The 20,126-nt window shown below is 38.2% G+C and overlaps 1 protein-coding gene across 1 annotated transcript in view; it reads left to right on the plus strand.

The window, feature by feature from the left end:
- LOC121443467 overlaps positions 1–6,140 on the plus strand; it is a 111,650-nt gene extending 105,510 nt beyond the window's left edge. The window contains exon 4 of the mRNA XM_041645217.1: positions 5,394–6,140. Within this exon, the coding sequence (XP_041501151.1) occupies positions 5,394–6,140 (747 nt within the window). The remainder of the gene's footprint in view (positions 1–5,393) is intronic.
- Positions 6,141–20,126: the final 13,986 nt, after the last annotated feature.

Consider the following 20,126-nt stretch of genomic DNA (forward strand, 5'->3'; position numbering starts at 1 on the left):
ACAGTATCTACCTCGTAGAGAGTCTGTGAAGGTTGTATTAGTCACCATCTACAAATCATTTGAATTATGGCCACTCAGTTCTGGTTATTTTATCAAGTCTCCCCTTTACATCTTTCTCCATGGTGGGATAATGGCTGGCTTAATTTTGTGCAAGTCATATGTCTGCAGTCACAATAACACTTTTCATGTGTGCAGTTATGTTCTCATGTCCTAAAAATACTGTTTTCATAACAGTCATCTACTCCCTCCAACTCTTACAAACTTTTCATCACATCTTCTACAATGAGCATTTCGAGGAGAGGGTGTAATATAGATATCCCATATAGGGCTCAACAGTCCAGAGTCTCTCATACTCACTATGTTGCCTACTGGTGGATCTCTGCTAATTATTATCTACTGCTAAAGATGCTTCTCTCAAGAAAGGTGAGAGATACGCTAATATATGGGTATAAATTATGTCTGTTAATCAGAATAATAGGGCAACGTTCTTTCCTAGGGCCTATGATCTAGCTAGCCATGAATTTTTGACCCAGTTAATGGTATTAGGCATGAATTCTATCATGTGGAGTGGGCTTTAAAATCCAATAAGAAAGTATCTGTTACTTCCATTATTTTGCACTACTATTGCACGAGTGGATCTTTTTCACCAGGGATATGTTGCTCATAGGGATAATAGCTTGAAAAGACTGTTGGTGAGTTTTCTCAGCCATTAGCATACATAGAACCTTCAGGAACTATGAAAGATAGCTAGTAGGCATGAAACTTATGGGACAGGCTGAAGTGGTCAATTCATATAATTCAGGTGTGTGATATCTTCAAGAAGGTCTTACTGACAAGTTCTGAAAAGTAACCAAGAACAATGCAATAGTACGTCTTGATAGAGAAGATCTATGGACTGCATTGACAATTTGAAAAGAGGTAACCCATACCTGGCACTAAACTTCATTTCTGATATCCTACGCCCCTCCCCTGTTATAGGATAATTCCATTTAAATTCTTTTTATACATGTATCTATTTTGGTAAGCTTCCACAGTAATAGATTTCTATATGACACTTTCAAAGGTCTTTAGTGTTAGTTTTCCTTCCCCACACTCATCTTCTACCCTGCTTTCATATCCCCACCCCATATCTTTCTATTCCATTAATTCCCTTTCTCCCTTCATTCCACCTGGAGTTCCAAAAGAAAGATCGAATGATATTGAAACAGAACAATATTCAAATTAGTGAGTACCAAAGAACCTTTTTCTTTTTTATTGATTTTTGTTGAGCTCTACATTTTTCTCTACTGCCCTCCTTGCCTCTCCTCTTCCCCCTTCAACCATCCCTCAAGGTCCCCATGCTCCCAATTTTCTCAGGAAATCTTGTCTTTTTCTGCTTTCTACTCCCCATGTAGATTAGATCTATGTAAGTCTCTCTTAGTGTCTTCATTGTAGTCTAAATTCTCTGGAATTGTGGTTTGTAGGCTGGTTTTCTTTGCTTTATGGTTAAAAACCACCTATGACTCAGTACATGTGATGATTGTCTTTCTTTGTCTGGGTTACCTCACTCAAAATAATGTTTTCTAGCTCCATCTGTTTGCCAGCAAAATTCAAGATGTCATTATTTTTTTCTTTTGTGTAGTACTCCATTGTGTAAATGTACCACATTTTCCTTATCCATTCTTCGGTCAAAGAGCATTTAGGTTGTTTCCAGGTTGTGGCTATGACAAAGCTGCTATGAACATAGTTGAGCACATGTCCTTGTGGCACGATTGTGCATCCTTTGGATTTATACCCCAAAGTGATATTGCTGGGTCTTGAGGAAGGTTGTTTCCTACTTTCTGAGAAATTGCCACACTGACATCCAAAGGGGCTGTACCAGCTTGCATTCCCACCAGCAATGCAGAAGTGTTCCTTTTTCCCCTCAACCTCTTCAGCATAAGTTGTCATCAGTGTTTTTGTTCTTAGCCATTCTTACAGGTATTAGATGGAATCTCAGAGTTGTTTTGATTTGCATTTCTGTTATGACCAAGGATGTTGAACATTTCCTTAAGTATCTTTCAGCCATTTTAGATTCCTCTGTTGAGAGTTCTTGGTTTATGACTGTACTCCATTTTTTATTAGATTATGTGTTATTTTGGTGTCCAATTTTTTTGAGTTCTTTGTATATTTTGGAGATCAGATTTCTGTCTGATGTGGGGTTAGTGAAGATCTTTTCCCATTCTGTAGGCTGTTGTTTTGTCTTGTTGACCATGTTCTTTGCTTTATAGAAGCTTTTAAGTTTCAGGAGGTCCCATTTATTAATTGTTGCTCTCAGTGTCTGTACTGCTGGGGTTATATTTAGGAAGAAGTCTCCTGTGCCAATGCGTTCAAGTATACTTCCCACTTTATCTTCTATAAGATTCAGTGTTTATAAGGCTTTATGTTGAGGTCTTTTATCCATTTGGACTTGTGGACTTGAGTTTTGTGCATGGTGATAGATATGTCTATTTTTATTTTTCTACATGTTGATATCCAGCAAAGAACCTTTTTCTGATGTCGATTCTGTATGTGTTTCTCTTAAACCAGTTATCATACAGTAATACGTAAATGATGTACATACTTTAAAAGCAAAAGCTATATAAGGAATGCTTGCTCAAAATACATCAATTTCCTCTTAATTACCTGTGCTTCATTACTCTTCTACTGCCAGTGTGTATCCTAAGACTGTATCTGGTTTTCCTTTCTTCCATTTTCTGTTAAAAAGAAAGTTTTATACAATGTTGGAGGAGACTACTTGTTTGTTTCCCAGCCACCATGACTCAGAATAATCACACAGAAACTATATTATTTAAATCACTGCTTGGCCAATCACTTAAGCATATTGCTAGCTGGCTTATATAGTAAATTTCTATTATTTTATATTTTTACCACAAGGGTCATGGCCTACCAGCAAGGTTCCAGCAAGCAGCTCACCTCACATCTTTCTCCTCTGGGGGCTAATAGCTTCTTGAGTCTGCCTTTTTTTCTTCCAACATTCAGTTTAGTTTGCCCATCTAGCTCTATTCTGCTAAGCCACTGGCCAAGACAGCTTTATTCATTAACGAATTAAAGCAACACATATTAGAAGGACTTTCCACACCATTTCTCCTTTTCTGTCTAAATGAAAAGGAAGGTTTTAACTTTAACATAGTAAAATTACATATAACAAAGCAGGTATCAAGCAAGAATTATGGTTACAATGTTTATATCTATTTTATCATAACTAAGGAAAACTATAATTATAATTATCTGTTCTTCAACTTCATCAAAGATTCCAGAAGGATATAATATTACCTAAATAAACAGGATGTGCATTGTAAGAAACTTCCAAAACTCTAGAATTGACAGAGACATCTCGCTTTCTGGACAGTCGCCCAAAGTTTTTCTGTAACACTGCAGGCACACATATTCAGCCTACTGGCCCATGATATCCAGCAGACTTTTCCATGAAGCAGAAATTTCAAAGACAGTTCCACCTATATTGGAAGTTTGTCAGTCACTTTCTTCTGTGTCCTACAGAATGTCTTGCTGATTCTCTCATGAAGCAGGAACCCTGAAGGACTGTCTTACCTTCTTTAGTCAGCTTCAAGCAGTCATTTTTCTGTGGGTATTGCAAGTCCAGTCAAACAGTTCAAGCAAGGACAGTTTCTTGCTCGAATGGCTAACAAACTCCATGAGGAGCCTCTTTGATACCCATCATCCTCTTGAAGTAGATTGGTGCTGCCAGAAGCAGATGTGTCTCACTGTCATGAAAGTTCCTAAGTTTTTAAAACATTTTAAATGCCATATTCTGAAGGACTTTAAAAGTGTTGAAGATTGTCTAACTGAAATATCTCTCTGTATATCTAAAAAAATCTAACTAACATGCCTACAAGCTTGACTATTATAGATGACTCTATTAACCTATGTTTCTTAATTATGCATTACATTTTTAAATGAGCTGTACAAACACAATACCTTAATCAAGAGCAGAAATACATATATAACAAAACTGACCTTAAATTTGCATAAATAAACCAAGATCCATACCAGCCCAAATCTCTATAGAATATTCCCCTTTAAATGCAAACAAACATTTATAAACAGTTGTTTATGGAATTTTTACATATTTTTTCTCCAAACTGCTTCCTGCTTTTTATTGGGTGAAGTAATTTTGGGGAGTGTTTGTGTTTAACCTTTCAGGGGGTACATCAAACCAAATTAGTGTAGAAAGAATCCACAGGTTCTCATTCTCTGTGAAAACAAAATAACGTCTTTGCCAAAGCAACAAATCCTTAGACCTAAATTTGGAAGTCAAGATACCTTTAAAGTACATATTTTGGATTAGCTTAGCAGCCCATATAATGAGATGTCTCTCTGTTCTTAGCTCATTCATAGTCAAAAAATTCAAATAAGGCACAATAATATACATAATCCAGACTCTCTGTGTATATTCATTCCATATTTATGTGACTCATTTTTCTTACTCTATTACATTTTCTACAATTTTTAACATATGACTATAATCTTTTATATTATGACTGTCTATGGTCTTTATCCTTTTCTCTCAAAGCTCCATACATTTATCCAACACTGTGACCCATTTAGAGGTCTTTTTTCTGATTCTCTCTTGATTACATATCTATAATTGTTTTCTGTTGAGGGGTACTTCTTTTTAAAATTGCTAAGCAGGTATGGCTAGGACCAACTCTGTGGTCCTGCTTGTTGGTTCCACCCACTCTAACATGGCTAAGGCATGTTCGCTGCCTCTGAGAGTCATGCGTATTGTCCCATTTTCAGGCACACATCTGGTCTATGTTGCCATTAAGCAAGTTGTAGCAGTCTGCTCACAAACCCTATTTAAATGCTCTATAGCTGGACCTCCTGAAAGAATCAGAACCTTTCCTGCTGGTGAACCAGGAAGCCACTGTTTTTTTAAAGAAGCAGAACAGTTTTACTGTTACTCCCTTGCAAACAGAGCCTATCTGAAAAAAAAAATGCTGTTACCAAGAAGCTGTGCTTAGCTTCCATTTGTGGGACTAGAAGCCTTTTTTAACTTTAAAAAAAAAGAAGAAAGGTTGCTTGAAATGCTCAAAAAATAAGTTGTGATGTAACTTTTTATATTTAAAAATTAAATTCATGCTGGAACAGGTACTAAGTTCTTAATAGCTGTTTTTATGTCTAAAAACTATTATGATTTTTTTCACAGGAAGAGAAAAAGCACAAGGCTATTTACCTTTTCTTTCAAACTTGGTTGAAATTGAAACAAGTTGTATAAATGAACTTAAACTAAGCATTTTGAAATCTAACTTTTATTTTTACCCTTAGTAATCTTACATGTCTACTAACTTTCTTAATTTTAATATCTTAACTTGAAAGTTAAAACCCTTTGTTCTTATTTTTGTTTTCTTCAGTTGCTGGACAACTACAGTAGTGCTTCAAGAGGTGAAGGGGGACGTTTGGCAGTACCTATGAGAGAAGTTACTAGAAGATCTTCTGAGGTACCAGTTTGGAGATCAGCAAAGAGACCTGCTTGGGGACCTGAAGGAAGAAGACTTGCCCGAAGAGATAGGGGTTATGTTGAAAGTTCTGCTAGAGATTCTTCAGTGATGCCTGCTCAAGGACTTGGACTTGTAATGAATCCTCCAAGGGGCCGTTCCTTGAGCCCTAAAAAAGGATACTCTGAGAGATGTGATAGAGAACGTGCTGAGAGTCTTACAAGAGGTTACACTAAGAGGCAAGCAAAGAGAAGAACTGTGAGTTCTTTCAGGATGGATGCTGTGAGTTCTGCACAGGAAATTGCTCTGCAACCAACACGAAGACTTCCCATGAAACATGAAAAAATGAGACAAGCAAAGACAAAAACTGTGAGTCCTTTCAGGATGCATGCTGTGAGTTCTGCACAGGAAATTGCTCTGCAACCATCACGAAGACTTCCCATGAGACATGAAGAAATGAGACAAGCAAAGACAAGAACTGTGAGTCCTTTCATGGTGCATGCTGTGAGTTCTGCACAGGAAATTGCTCTGCAACCAACACGAAGACTTCCCATGAGACATGAAGAAGAATTTCTTCTGGGAGCTGCAGTGGGACTTACCGTGAAACCAGCAGAAGTATATGATGAAGAAAATTCTAAATCTGCCAGACAATCTGCCCAGTAAGTTTCTTTCATGTGACTTTATAATAGCATGCCCAATATGTACTATATCTCTAAAGTAGGTTGGATTTTGCACATGAACACATATATGACTATGAGTATAATGATACATTACATAGGGATTAAGAACTTAAAGAAATTTAGTAAAAGGAAACAATTCAAACTGTGTTGTTTACTTTCATCTTTCTTTTATTTGAGAATAATGTATGAAGTGAAAAGGAACAATATATTTGATATTACCCAAAAGTGACAAAACATTTAAAAAATGATAAATCTATCTTCCAGAAATATAGTATTTTATATATCTCCACAAACAATAAGCAATAAAATAATTTCATCATCTCCTATTATTCAAAAATCAACATTAGTCATACATAAAAAGGGAAGATAATAGTTGAAAAACCTTATACAGTTATTTGAAATGAGGATGTCAAATTATCCTCTAGTTAATTATGTCTTGAACAATAATATAAAGCTTCTGAATTCACAAAAAACATCAATTTCTCTAAGGATTTATTTGTTTTCCTACATATAGTAATATCCTATATATAAGGTACTAAATTGTATGACATAAATCAATGTTTTATTACTTTTAAGTCAATGTTTTATTCATAATGTTCATATATGAAAAAAACACTTTGTATCAAATGCCACATTCCACAGCAGATTTCTAACCTATAAACTAGCTCTAAACTCTGTTGGAAATATTAGATATTTTTCAATATGCTTTCTGCATATTGACCATTTTTAGCATGCACCTTATTGAACAGTTACCAATTTAGAGTAAAAATACTCTTTGAAACATCAGTTCTAGATACTGAATAACTAGAAAATATGTCTAAATTAAAACAAAATCACTCTTTATTAGTATAGTAATAGGACAGTTTTTCAGTTTTCAAGAGTAAGTTTTGTTCATGTTACATTGAATCTAAAAATTATTTTAGGCTTCAAGGGCAGATACTAGGAGATGGGGATATAAGTGGGATTGGAATGCATAAGGTGAAATCCACAAAAAATCAAAGTTTTAAAACACATTATTTTTTTTAAATTATCTTTAAATAATTTTTATTTTTTCACAACATGAATTAAAATCTAATTACATAAAATATATATATTTAAGGGATTTCATTCCTTCCTCCAGCTCCTCATAAGTCTCTGTAGAGAGGAGGTGTGGGCAGGCCTGCTTTTTATCTCGCCCGGCTCCTGCATGGTTAGCTTTATACGCGAAATAACAACACACAAATTGTATTCCTTTAAACACTGCCTGGCCCATTATATCTAGACTCTTCCTGGCTAATTCTCACATCTTGCTTTAACCCATATTTAGTAATCTGTGTAGTACAACAAGGTGGTGGCTTACCAGGAAAGATTCAGCATGTCTGACCTGGCGGCTGGCTGCATGGCATCTGGCTCACTTCCCTTCTTCCCAGCATTCTGTTCTGTCTACTCCACCCACCTATGTTCTGACCTATCAGGCCAAGCAGTTTCCTTATTAATTAACCAATGAAAGCAACAGATAGACAGATGACCCTCCTCCATCAAGTCTCCTTCTTTGTAATTCTTCCATGCATTCCATGTTGAGAGCTTCTTCTACCTGTATGTATATACATATACGTGCATACATACATGTATGTGTACATATATGTGTATGCAAATATACACATATGTGTTTATATATATACATTCATGTACATATACATGCAAACAGGTGAGGGAAGCTATATGTGTATGTGTACATATATGTATACATGTGTGTATTGTAAAAATGTGTATATATGTATGCACACATACATATATGTATAAATACATGTTTGCCAAATATAGAAACCCAAACTAATGAGTCTGTTTTTGTGCCTTGTGTGTATATGGTTTGAGGGATTTTTGGTAGGACAACAATTAGGAAGCTGTTGATGGGGTTTCTGTCCTGCCAGGTTCCCACATTCATTAGGTCTCAAAGAATCACACAGAAGTCTACATTAGTTATAATCTGATTGCCCCATTAGCTCAGGTTTCTTATTAACTCTTATAACTTATATTAACCCATTATTTGTATCTATGTTAGCCACATTGCTTGGTACCTTTTTCAGCAGGGCAATCACATCTTCCTTATTCTGTGGTTGGGACAAGACTGCGGAGGAATGGGCTTCTTCCTTCTGAGAATTCTCCTGTTCTCATTTCCCCACCTCTACTTTCTGTCTGGTTGTCCTGCCTATACTTCCTGCCTGGCTACTGGCCAATCATCATTTATTTAAAACATAATTGAAGAATATAGACAATTGCCCCACACCAGGGGGCTCATTCCTGGGAGATGGTATATCTCCATCTCTCAGCAGTCATTACTTGCCTGTAGTTTCTTGTCTAGGGGTGTGGTTCTGCAATTTTGCCCCTTACTTGTTAACATGCCTATTGATGCAACTGTTGATGAAAATTTTAAATGTAAGACACGTTAAAACCAGCTTTTCAGTATAGTCAATCCAGAAATACTGATTTTCTTCAGAACTTCATTAACATTAATTAAAACCTCACAAACTTTGACATTTTGGATTAAATAGTAGTTATTCATTCTGGGATAACCATTTCTTATTAGATAATCAATTTAAGTGCTCTCCTAAGGAAACATATTTCTCCCACTCTCAGCGTTCCTAAATTGCCTATATCCCTCATCAACTTTGGCATGTCTATTGTTGTCCTTGCTCAACTCATGATTAGGCAGAATGATGGTGAGGCTGTATGGGTGTAGCTTCTGGTTTTCTAGAAAACACAGTCTCACAGCAAAATCCCTGGCACTCTCTAGATATTAGAATCTTTCCACTCCCTCTTCTACAATGTTCTTTGTGCCTTAAGTGCAGGATTGTTTTGTAGCTGTATCCATTCAGATTGGACTTGGCAACTCTGCATTCAGATTGGTTGTGGTTTCCTGTAAAGGTTTCTTTATGTCTGTTGCAAAGAGAAGTTTCTTTGATTAGAGATGAGGACCTCAGTAACCCATGGGCATAAGGGAAAATATTTAGAATGTAGTAAGAGATGGTATTCTTTTAGTCAAGTGTTGGTCATCCTCTAAAATCCATGTTGGTTATCTAAAATCCATGATTTCACCAACCAGATAGTTGACCAAGCATGATTTCACTCCTTTTGAGCTGGCCTTACATCTAAATCTCTGATGTAAAGCAAAAGGTATATTTCATTACACTATCATTCTTATTCACAGGTCATCTAAGGTGAGATGTTTTCAGGTCTGTCCCATATTATTAGTAACATTGCAGAATATAGGCTGATGAAATTATCCTCTCTTAAGGATACAATATTCTCATGGCAGATACTATTAACATAAGAAATCAGGTTACACTATGTGTTTATAGCTTCTGCTCAGACTTCTACTCACTTTTTACTAACCAAAGAAAATCACATACCAAAACTAACAGACCATAAAAAGATAGATTTGACATACAAAGAAGGAGGAAAGGAATATTTGCTAAATAATAAATTCTGCCAAACTGATACTTCAATAGTATCTAAATATTGGTTATAAATATGACTTAGTTTTTTTCATTTCTTTATGGGAATTTTCTTTGTTGCCTTAGTTAGGGTTTCTATTGCTGTGAAGAGACACTATAACCATGGCAACTCTTATTTTTTTCTCATGCAATAGTCAACTTTATTCAGAGTCCCAGACAATTTATATTCCAAAGGTTAAGAAAGGTGATATGACTGAAGTTCTCATGAGTTGAAGCTGTACACAGTCACAAGGACAAGTGGCAATTAGTAAAATCGTGTTTTTTTTTCCATAGATGCATATAAAGGGTCATTTCAACATTTGAGTAGCAGCAGCAAGCAATAATGAGTAATCTAAAGTAAGCTCACTCCTAGCCGCTTCAGCTGGGAGGAGCATAAAAACACATTCCAAGAACAGTTCCGTGTTTTGAAGAAACTGAGGTCACAAGGCTCTTGTTTTCTTGAGTACTCTCACAAGAACTCAGAATTCTTCTCACACGACTTCATTCCAGACCATTGTTCCACAATATGCAATCTAGATTTTTGTTGTTGTTATTGTCCATTCAAATATTTACACTTCTTCCCAATCCCCTCCGTCTCCCGCACTCACCCTCCTCCCTCAACCTCCAGCCTTAACAGAGAGCAGGGAACACTGCCCTGTGGAAAGTCCAAGGCCCTCCCCCCAACATCCAGGCCTAGGAAGCATGCATCCATATAGACTAAGGTCTGAAAAAGCCAGAATATGCCCTAAAAACAAGTCCCAGTGCCTTTATCAATGGCTTCTCAGTCAGCCCCATTGTCAGCCACATTCAGAGAGTCCTGTTTAATTACTAGGTCGTTCAGACCCTGTCCAGCTGGTTTTGTGAGCTCCCATTAGAACAGGCACACTCCCTCAGTGGGTGAACAAACCCCTCGCCGTCCTGACTTTCTTGCCTGTCTTCTCCCTCCTTCTGCCCTTCAACTGGACCTTGGGAGCTCAGTCTGTTGCTCTGATGAGGGTCTCTGTCTCTATCTCCATCCGTCACCAGTGGGGCAAGGCCAGTTCAGGCACACTCTGCTCTGCTGCCCAAGGACCTAGATGGGGACATCCCCGTGGACACCTGGGATCCCCTCTAGAGTCGAATCTCTTGCCAACCCTAAAATGGCTCTCTTAATGTAGATATCTTCTTCCCTGCTCCTGTATCTGCCCTTCCTCCATCTCTACCCTCCCACTCCCCCAAGCTCTCCCCAGTCTTTCCCTTCTCCCTTCTCTCTCTCCCTCTCCCCTTCCCCCTTCTACAGCTTGATATCCAGTTATGCCAGCACCATTTGTCAAAGATGTTTTCTTTCATCCATTGTATACTGTTAGCTCCTTTGTCAAAAATCAGGTGTCCATAGGTTTGTGGATTAATATCTGGGTCTTCAATTTGATTCCTTTCATTGACATCTCTGTTTTAATGCCAATACCAACCTGTTTTCAATGCTGTAGCTCTGTAATAGAGTTTGAAGTCAGGGATGGTAATGCCTCTGGAAGTTCCTTTATTATATAGGACTGTTTTGGCAATCCTAGGTTTTATGTTTTTCCATATAAAGTTGATTATTATTTTCTCAACGACTGTGAAGAATTTTGTTGGGATTTTGATGGGGATTGTGTTGAATTTATAGATTGCCTTTGGTAGAATTGCCATGTTTACTGTATTGATCCTACCCATCCAAGAGCATAGGAGATCCTTCCATTGTCTGGTATCATTTTCAATTTCTTTCTTCAAAGCCTTAAAGTTCTTGTCAAATAGATCTTTCACTTCCTTGGTTAGAGTTACCCCAAGATACTTTATGCTATTTGTGGCTATCGTGAAAGGTGAAGTTTCTCTAATTTCCCTCTCCGCTTCTCTATCCTTTGTGTTTAGGAGGGCTACTGATTATTTTAAGTTGATCTTGTATCCTGCCACATCACTGAAGGTATTTATCAGCTGTAGGAGTTCTTTGGTAGAGTTTTTGGGATCACTAATGTACACTATCATATCATCTGCAAATAACAAAGTTTGACTTCTTCCTTTCCGATTCAAGTCCCCTTGATCTCCTTATGTTGTCTTATTGCTATTGCTAGAATTTCAAGAACTATGTTGAAGAGATATGGTGAGAGTGGACAGCCTTGTCTTGTTCCTGATTTTAGTGGAATGGATTTGAGTTTCTCTCCATTTAATTTGATATTAGCTGTTGGCTTGCTTTATATTGCTTTTATTATATTTAGGTATGATCTTTGTATCCTTAACCCCTTCAAGACCTTTATCATAAAGGGGTGTTGAATTTTGTCAAATGCTTTTTCAGCATCTAATGAAATGATCATTTTTTTTTCAGTTTATTTATATGATGGATTACATTGATAGATTTTTGTATGTTGAACCAGCCCTGCATCTCTGGGATGATGCCTACTTGATCATAATGGATAATTTTTCTAATGTGTTCCTGGATTCGGTTTGCCAGTATTTTATTGAGAATTTTTGCATCAATGTTCATGAGTGAGATTGGTCTGCAATTGTCTTTCTTGGTTGAGTCTTTGTGTGGTTTTGGTATCAGGGTAACTTTAGCTTCATAAGAAGAGTTTGGCAATGATTCTTCTGTTTCTATTATGTGAAACACATTAAGGAGTATAAGTATTAGCTCTTCTTGGAAGTTCTGGTAAAATTCTGCATTAAAACCGTCTGGTCCTGGTATTTTCTTGGTTAGGAGGTTTTTTATGACAGCTTCTATTTCCTCAAGACTTATAGATCTATTTAAATTGTTCACCTGGTATTGATATAATTTTGGTATATGGTATTTATCTAAAATCAAGTCCATTTCTTTTACATTTTCCAACTTTGTGGCATATAGACTTTTGTAGTAAGATCTAATGATTTTCTGAATTTCCTCATTGTCTTTTGCTATGCCCCCCTTTTCATTTCTGATCTTGTTGATTTGTGTGTTCTCTCTCTGCCTTTTGATTAGTTTGAATAGGGGTTTGTCAGTCTTGTTGACTTTCTCAAAGATCCAGCTCTTTGTTTCATTGATTCTTCGGATTGCTTTCTGTGTTACTATTTTGATTTCACTCCGCAGTTTGATTATTTCCAGTCTTCTAGTCCTCCTGGGTGAGACTGCTTCTTTTTTTTTCTAGAGTTTTCAGGTGTACTATTAAGTCTCTAATGTGAGCTTTCTGCGTTGTTTTTTTTTCTTTTTTTTTATTGAGAAAAGGAGAAAAAAAACAAGTTTCCACCTCCTCCCAGCCTTCCATTTCCCTCCCCCTCCTCCCCCACTACGCACCCTCCTCCCACCCTTCTCCCCCTCCCCCCACTCCTTTCCCCCTCCCTCTCCAGTCCAAAGAGCAGTCAGGGTTTTCTGCCCTGTGGTAAGACCTAGGACCTCCCACCTCCGTCCATATCTAGGAAGGTGAACATCCAAACTGGCTGGGCTCCCACAAAGCTATCACATTACGTAGGATCAAACCCCCGTGCCATTGTCCTTTGCGTCTCATCAGCCCTCATAGTTCGCCATGTTCAGAGAGTCCAGTTTTATCCCATGCTTTTTCAGTCACAATCCAGCTGGTCTTGGTGAGCTCTCAATAGATCAGCTCCACTGTCTCAGTGGGTGGGTACATCCCTCGTGGTCCCGACATCTTTGCTCATGTTCTCCCTCCTTCTGCTCCTCATTGGGATTTTGGGAGCTCAGTCCAGTTCTCCAGTGTGGGTCTCTGTCTCTATCTCCATCCATCACCAGATGAAGGTTCTATGATGATAAGCAAGATATTCGTCAGTATTGCTCAAGGATAGGGTCATTTCAGGTTCCCTATTCTCAACTGCCCAAGGAACTAACTGGGGACCTCAGCTTGGGCACCTGGGAGCCCCTCTAGGGTCAGGTCTCTTGCCAACCCTAAAGTGGTTCCCTTAACTAAGAATTGTGCTTCCATGCTCCCCTATCCAACCTTCCTTTATAACAATCCTCCATTTTCCCCAAGTTCCCCCCATTCTCGCCTTCTCCCTTTTCTCTCCCCATCTCCGCTTACCCCCATCCCACCCCACCCCCAAGATCCCAATTTTCTCCCCGGCAATTTTGTCTACTTCCCTTAGCCAAGAGGATAACTATATGTTTTTCCTTGGGTTCACCTTCTTAATTAGCTTCTTTGGGATCACCAATTGTAGACTCCATGACCCTTATTTATGGCTAGAAACCAATTATGAGTGAGTACATCCCATATTCATCTTTTTGGGTCTGGCTTACCTCACTCAGGATAGTGTTTTCTATTTCCATCCATTTGCATGCAAAATTCGAGAAGTCATTGTTTTTTACCGCTGAGTAGTACTCTAATGTGTAGATATTCCATACTTTCTTCATCCATTCTTCCATTGAAGGGCATCTAGGTTGTTTCCAGGTTCTGGCTATTACAAATAATACTGCTATAAACATAGTTGAACAAATGCTTTTGTCATATGATAGGGCATTTCTTGAGTATAATCCCAAGAGTGGTATTGCTGGGTCCAGGGGTAGGTTGATCCCGAATTTCCTAAGAAACCGAAACACTGACTTTCATAGTGGTTGCAAAAGATTGCATTCCCACCAGCAATGGATGAGGGTACCCCTTCCTCCACAACCTCTCCAGCAAAGGTTATCGTTGGTGTTTTTGACTTTAGCCATTCTCACAGGTGTAAGATGATATCTCAAAGTTGTTTTGATTTGCATTTCCCTGATTGCTAAGGAAGTTGAGCACGACTTTAAGTGTCTTTTGGCCATTTGAACTTCCTCTGTTGAGAATTCTCTGTTCAGATCAGTGCCCCATTTTTTAATTGGGTTAATTAGCATTTTAAAGTCTAGTTTCTTGAGTTCTCTATATATTTTGGAGATCAGACCTTTGTCTGTTGCGCGGTTGGTGAAGATCTTCTCCCAGTCAGTAGGTTGCCTTTGTGTCTTAGTGACAGTGTCCTTTGCTTTGCAGAAGCTTCTCAGTTTTAGTAGGTCCCCTTTATTCAATGTTGCCCTTAATGTCTGTGCTTCTGGGGTTATACATAGGAAGCGATCTCCTGTGCCCATCTGTTGTAGGGTATTTCCCACTTTCTCTTCTATCCTTTTCAGTGTGTTCGGGCTGATATTGAGGTCTTTAATCCATTTGGACTTGAGTTTTGTGCACGGTGAAAGATGTGGGTCTATTTTCATTCTTCTACAGGTTGACATCCAGTTGTGCCAGCACCATTTGTTGAAGATGCTTTCTTTCTTCCATTGTATACTTTTGGCTCCTTTATCAAAAGTGAGGTGTTCATAGGTTTGTGGGATAAAATCCGGGTCTTCTATACGATTCCATTGGTCGACTTCTCTGTTTTTATGCCAGTACCACACTGTTTTCATTACTGTAGCTCTGTAATAGAGTTTGAAGTCAGGGATGGTAATGCCTCCAGAAGATCCTTTATTGTATAGGATTGTTTTGGCTATCCTGGGTTTTTTTGTTTTTCCATATAAAGTTGATTATTGTCCTTTCCAGATCTGTGAAGAATTTTGATGGGATCTTGATGGGGATTGCATTGAATCTATAAATTGCCTTAGGTAGAATTGCCATTTTTACTATGTTGATCCTCCCAATCCAAGAGCAAGGTAGATCCATCCATTTTTTGGTATCCTCTTCAATTTCTTTCTTCAATGCCTTAAAGTTCTTGTCAAATAGATCTTTCACTTCCTTGGTTAGATTTACCCCAAGATATTTAATGCTGTTTGTGGCTATCGTGAATGGTGAAGCTTCTCTGATTTCCCTCTCTGCTTCCCTATCCTTTGTGTATAAGAGGGCGACTGATTTTTTGGAGTTGATCTTGTATCCTGCCACATTACTAAAGCTGTTTATCAGCTGTAAAAGTTCTTTGGTGGAGTTTTTGGGGTCGCTTAAGTACACTATCATATCATCTGTGAATAACGAAAGTTTCACTTCTTCCTTTCCAATTCGAATCCCATTGATCCCATTATGTTGTCTTACTGCTATTGCTAGAACTTCAAGTACTATATTGAACATGTATGGAGAGAGTGGACATCCTTGTCGTGTTTCTGAGTTAAGCGGGATGGCTTTGAGTTTCTCTCCGTTTAATTTGATGTTAGCTGTCGGCTTGCTGTATATAGCTTTTATTATATTTAGGTATGCCCCTTGTATCCCTAATCTCTCCAAGACTTTTAACATAAATGGATGTTGAATTTTGTCGAATGCTTTTTCAGCATCTAATGAGATGATCATATGGTTATTTTCCTTCAGTTTATTTATATGCTGGATTACATTGATAGATTTTCGTATGTTGAACCAGCCCTGCATCTCAGGAATGAAGCCTACTTGATCATAATGGATAATTTTCCTAATGTGTTCTTGGATTCGGTTTGCCAGTATTTTGTTAAGGATTTTTGCGTCGATGTTCATGAGTGAGATTGGCCTGTAATTCTCTTTCCTGGTTGAGTCTTTGTGTGGTTTTGGTATCAGAGTAACTGTAGCTTCATAAAAGGAATTAGGTAATGACCCTTCTGTTTCTATATTGTGGAATACATTAAGGAGTATGGGTATTAGCTCTTCTTGGAAGTTCTGGTAGAATTCCGCATTGAAACCATCTGGTCCTGGGCTTTTTTTGGTAGGGAGGTTTTTGATAACAGCTTCTAATTCTTCGCGACCAACAGGTCTGTTTATATTGTTCACCTGGTCCTGGTGTAACTTTGGTATATGGTATTTATCTAAAAAAGTGTCCATTTCTTTTACATTTTCCAGTTTTGTGTTAAACAGGCTTTTGTAATATGATCTGATGATTCTCTGAATTTCCTCTGTGTCTGTGGTTATGTCCCCCTTTTCATTTCTGATCTTATTAATTTGCGTATTCTCTCTCTGCCATTTGATTAGTTTGGATAGGGGTTTATCAATCTTGTTGATTTTCTCCAGGAACCAGCTTTTTGTTTCATTGATTCTTTGGATTGTTTTCTGTGTTTCTATTTTGTTGATTTCAGCCCTCAGTTTGATTATTTCCAATCTTCTACTCCTCCTAGGTGAGTCTGCTTCTTTTTTTTCTAGAGCTTTCAGGTGGGCTGTTAAGTCTCCAATGTGTGCTTTCTCTGTTTTCTTTAAGTGGGCACTTAGTGCGATGAACTTTCCTCTTAGCACTGCTTTCATAGTGTCCCATAAGTTCGAGTATGTTGTTTCTTTATTTTCATTGAATTCCAGGAAGACTTTAATTTCTTTCTTTATTTCTTCCTTAATCCAGGTATGGTTCAGAAGTTGACTGTTCAGTTTCCATGAGTTTGTAGGCTTTCTGGGGGTAGCATTGTTGTTGAATTCTAACTTTAATCCATGGTGATCTGATAAGACACAGCTGGTCACTAATATTTTTTTGTAACTGTGTAAGTTAGCTTTGTTACCAAGTATGTGGTCAATTTTCGAGAAGGTTCCATGAGCTGCAGAGAAGGTATATTCTTTCCTCTTCAGGTGGAATAATCTATAGATGTCTGTTAAGTCCATTTGCTTCATTACTTCCATTCTCTAATTTCTCTGTTAGGTTTCTGTTTGATTGACCTGTCCTTTGGTGAGAGAGGAGTGTTGAAGTCTCCTACTATTAGTGTGTGTGGTTTGATGGCTGCCTTGAGTTTTAGTAATGTTTCTTTTACATACGTGGCGCTTTTATATTCGGGGCATAGATATTCAGTATTGAGACTTCATCCTGATGAATTGTTCCTGTTATGAGTATAAAATGTCCCTCTCCATCTCTTCTGATTGATTTAAGTTTGAAGTCAACTTTGTTAGAAATTAGTATGGCCACACCTGCTTGTTTCTTAGGACCATTTGCTTGATAAGCCTTTTCCCAGTCCTTTACTCTGAGTAGGTGCCTGTCTTTGTGGTTGAGGTGTGTTTCTTGTAGACAGCAGAACGTTGGATCCTGTTTTCGTATCCAATCCCTTAGCCTGTGCCTTTTTATAGGTGAGTTGAGCCCATTGACATTAAGTGATATTAATGACCAGTGGTTGTTAACTCCGGTCACTTTTTTAGTAGTAGGGTTTGTGTGTTTCCCTTCTTTGAGTTGCGCTGGTGAAAGGTCTCTAGATGACTGAGTTATTGTGGGCATTGTTGGACTCTTTGGTTAGTGATTTTCCTTCTATAATTTTCTGTAAGGCTGGATTTGTGGCTACGTATTGTTTGAATTTGTTTTTATCCTGAAAAATTTTATTTTCTCCATTTATAGTGAACGAAAGCTTGGCTGGATATAGTAGTCTGGGCTTGCATCCATGATCTCTTAGTTTTTGCAGTACATCTATCCAGGACCTTCTGGCTTTCATGGTTTCCATTGAGAAGTCAGGTGTAAGTCTGATAGGTTTACCTTTATAAGTAACTTGGCCTTTTTCCTTTGCGGCTCTTAATCTTCTTTCTTTATTCTGTGTATTTTGTCTTTTGATTATTATATGGCGAGGGGATATTTTTTTGGATCCAGCCTATTTGGTGTTCTGTATGCTTCTTGAACCTTCATAGGTACCTCTTTCTTCAGGTTGGGAAAGTTTTCTTCTATAATTTTATTAAGTATATTTTCTGTACCGTTGAGCTGCACTTCTTCTCCTTCTTCTACTCCAATTATTCTTAGGTTTGGTCTTTTTATTGTGTCCCAAATTTCCTGAATGTTTTGTGATGAGAATTTGTTGGTTTTGCTGTTTTCTTTGATCAGTGTGTTTATTTTTTCTATGGTATCTTCAGTGTCTGATATTCTCTCTTCTATCTCTTGTAATCTGTTGTTAGTACTTGTTTCTGTCATTCCTGTTCATTTACCCAGATTTTCCATCTCCATTCTTCCCTCGGTTTGTGCTTTCTTCATTGCTTCCATTTCATTCTTCATGTCTTGAACCGCTTCCCTAACCTGTTTGATTGCTTTTTCTTGTTTCTCTTGGTTTTCTTGCGTGTCTTTGAGCGATTTATTCATTTCCTCTACCTTTTTGTTTGTAATCTCTAATTGTTTATGGCAGTTTTTCACCTCCTGTTTAAGGTCCTCTATTATTTTCATATAGTTCACTTTTGAGTCGATTTCTTCTATTTCTTCAGGAGTAGGGTGTACAATTCTTCTTATTTCGGGATCCCTGGTTTCTGGTGGTGTCATGTTGCCTTTCAGATTGTTGGAGGAATTCTTGTATTGGCGCCTTCCCATCTCTTCCTTCAAATAGAGCCAGGAGAGGCCTGGTCTCTTGGTCCAGACTTTGCTGTGATTGACTCTCAGGGTATATCTCTTCAGTGTAGAAGCAGGAACCGTTCCCGTCCAGATGGGATTCCTCTGCAACCGTCCCGTCCTGATAGGATTCCTCAGCAACCGTCCTGATGGGATTCCTCAGCAACTATACAGGGCCGCCGGTAGCCCAATGATCCAGGGCCAACAGGATGAATGGAGCAGGTTGGGGGGGGTGGTATCCAGGAGCGCGCAGGAAGCCTGGCGCCGGAGCTGAAGGTGCCCAGCTCCCTTACAGGGGACTCTGAGGCCTGCCTGGTAGGCAGGCACTCACCGCTCTGGGTGGGTCGCCTTAGTTTAGGAGCTTAAGACTGTAGTTGAGCACTGGTCCTAGCATACAGCAGGGCAGGGTTGGGGAGGGGTGCTGGGTCGTGCGAAAGAAAGACCTTTTTTTTTTTGTTAAATGTGGGCACTTAGTGCTCTGAACTTTGCTCTTAGCACTGCTTTCATAGTGTCCGATAGGTTTGGGTATGTTGTGTCTTTATTTTCATTAAATTCAAGGAAGACGTTAATTTCATTCTTATTTCTTCCCTGACCCAGGGATGGTTCAGTAGTTGACTGTTCAGTTTCTGTGAGTTTGTAGGCTTTCTGGGGGTAGAATTATTGTTAAATTTTAACTTTCTTCCATGGTGATCCGATAAGATACAGGTGGTTACTAAAATTGTTTTGTGCCTGTGGATGTTTGCTTTGTTACCGAGTATGTGATCAATTTTTGAGAAGGTTCCATGAGATGCTGAGAAGAAGGTATATTCTTTCTATTTGGGTAGACTGTTCTATAGATGTCTTTTTAGTCCATTTGATTCATTACATCTGTTAGTTCTCTTATTTTTCTGTTAGGTTTCTGTCTGGTTGACCTGTCCATTGGTTTAAGAGGAGTGCTGAAGTCTCCTACTATTAGTGTGTGCGATTTGATGTGTGCCTTTGTGTTCTAGTAAGGTTTCTTTTACATATGTGAGTGCTTTTATATTAGGGGTATAGATATTCAGGATTGAGACTTCATCCTGACAAATTGTCCCTTTTATGAGTATAAAGTGTCCATCTCCATCTCTTCTGATTGATTTTAGTTTGAAGTCAATTTTCTTAGCTATTAGTATAGCCATACCCGCTTGTTTCTTAGGTCCTTTTGACTGAAAAACCTTTTCCCAACCCTTTACTCTGAGTATATGTCTGTCTTTGTGATTGAGGCGTGTTTATTGTAAACAGCAAAATTTTGAATCCTATTTTTGAATCCATTCTCTTAACCTGTGCCTTTTTATAGGTGAATTGATTCCATTGATATTAAG

This window comes from Microtus oregoni, unplaced genomic scaffold (genome assembly GCF_018167655.1).
Source record: "Microtus oregoni isolate MIOR12 unplaced genomic scaffold, Mior012 000107F_ref0000227, whole genome shotgun sequence".
Lineage (NCBI taxonomy): Eukaryota > Metazoa > Chordata > Mammalia > Rodentia > Cricetidae > Microtus > Microtus oregoni.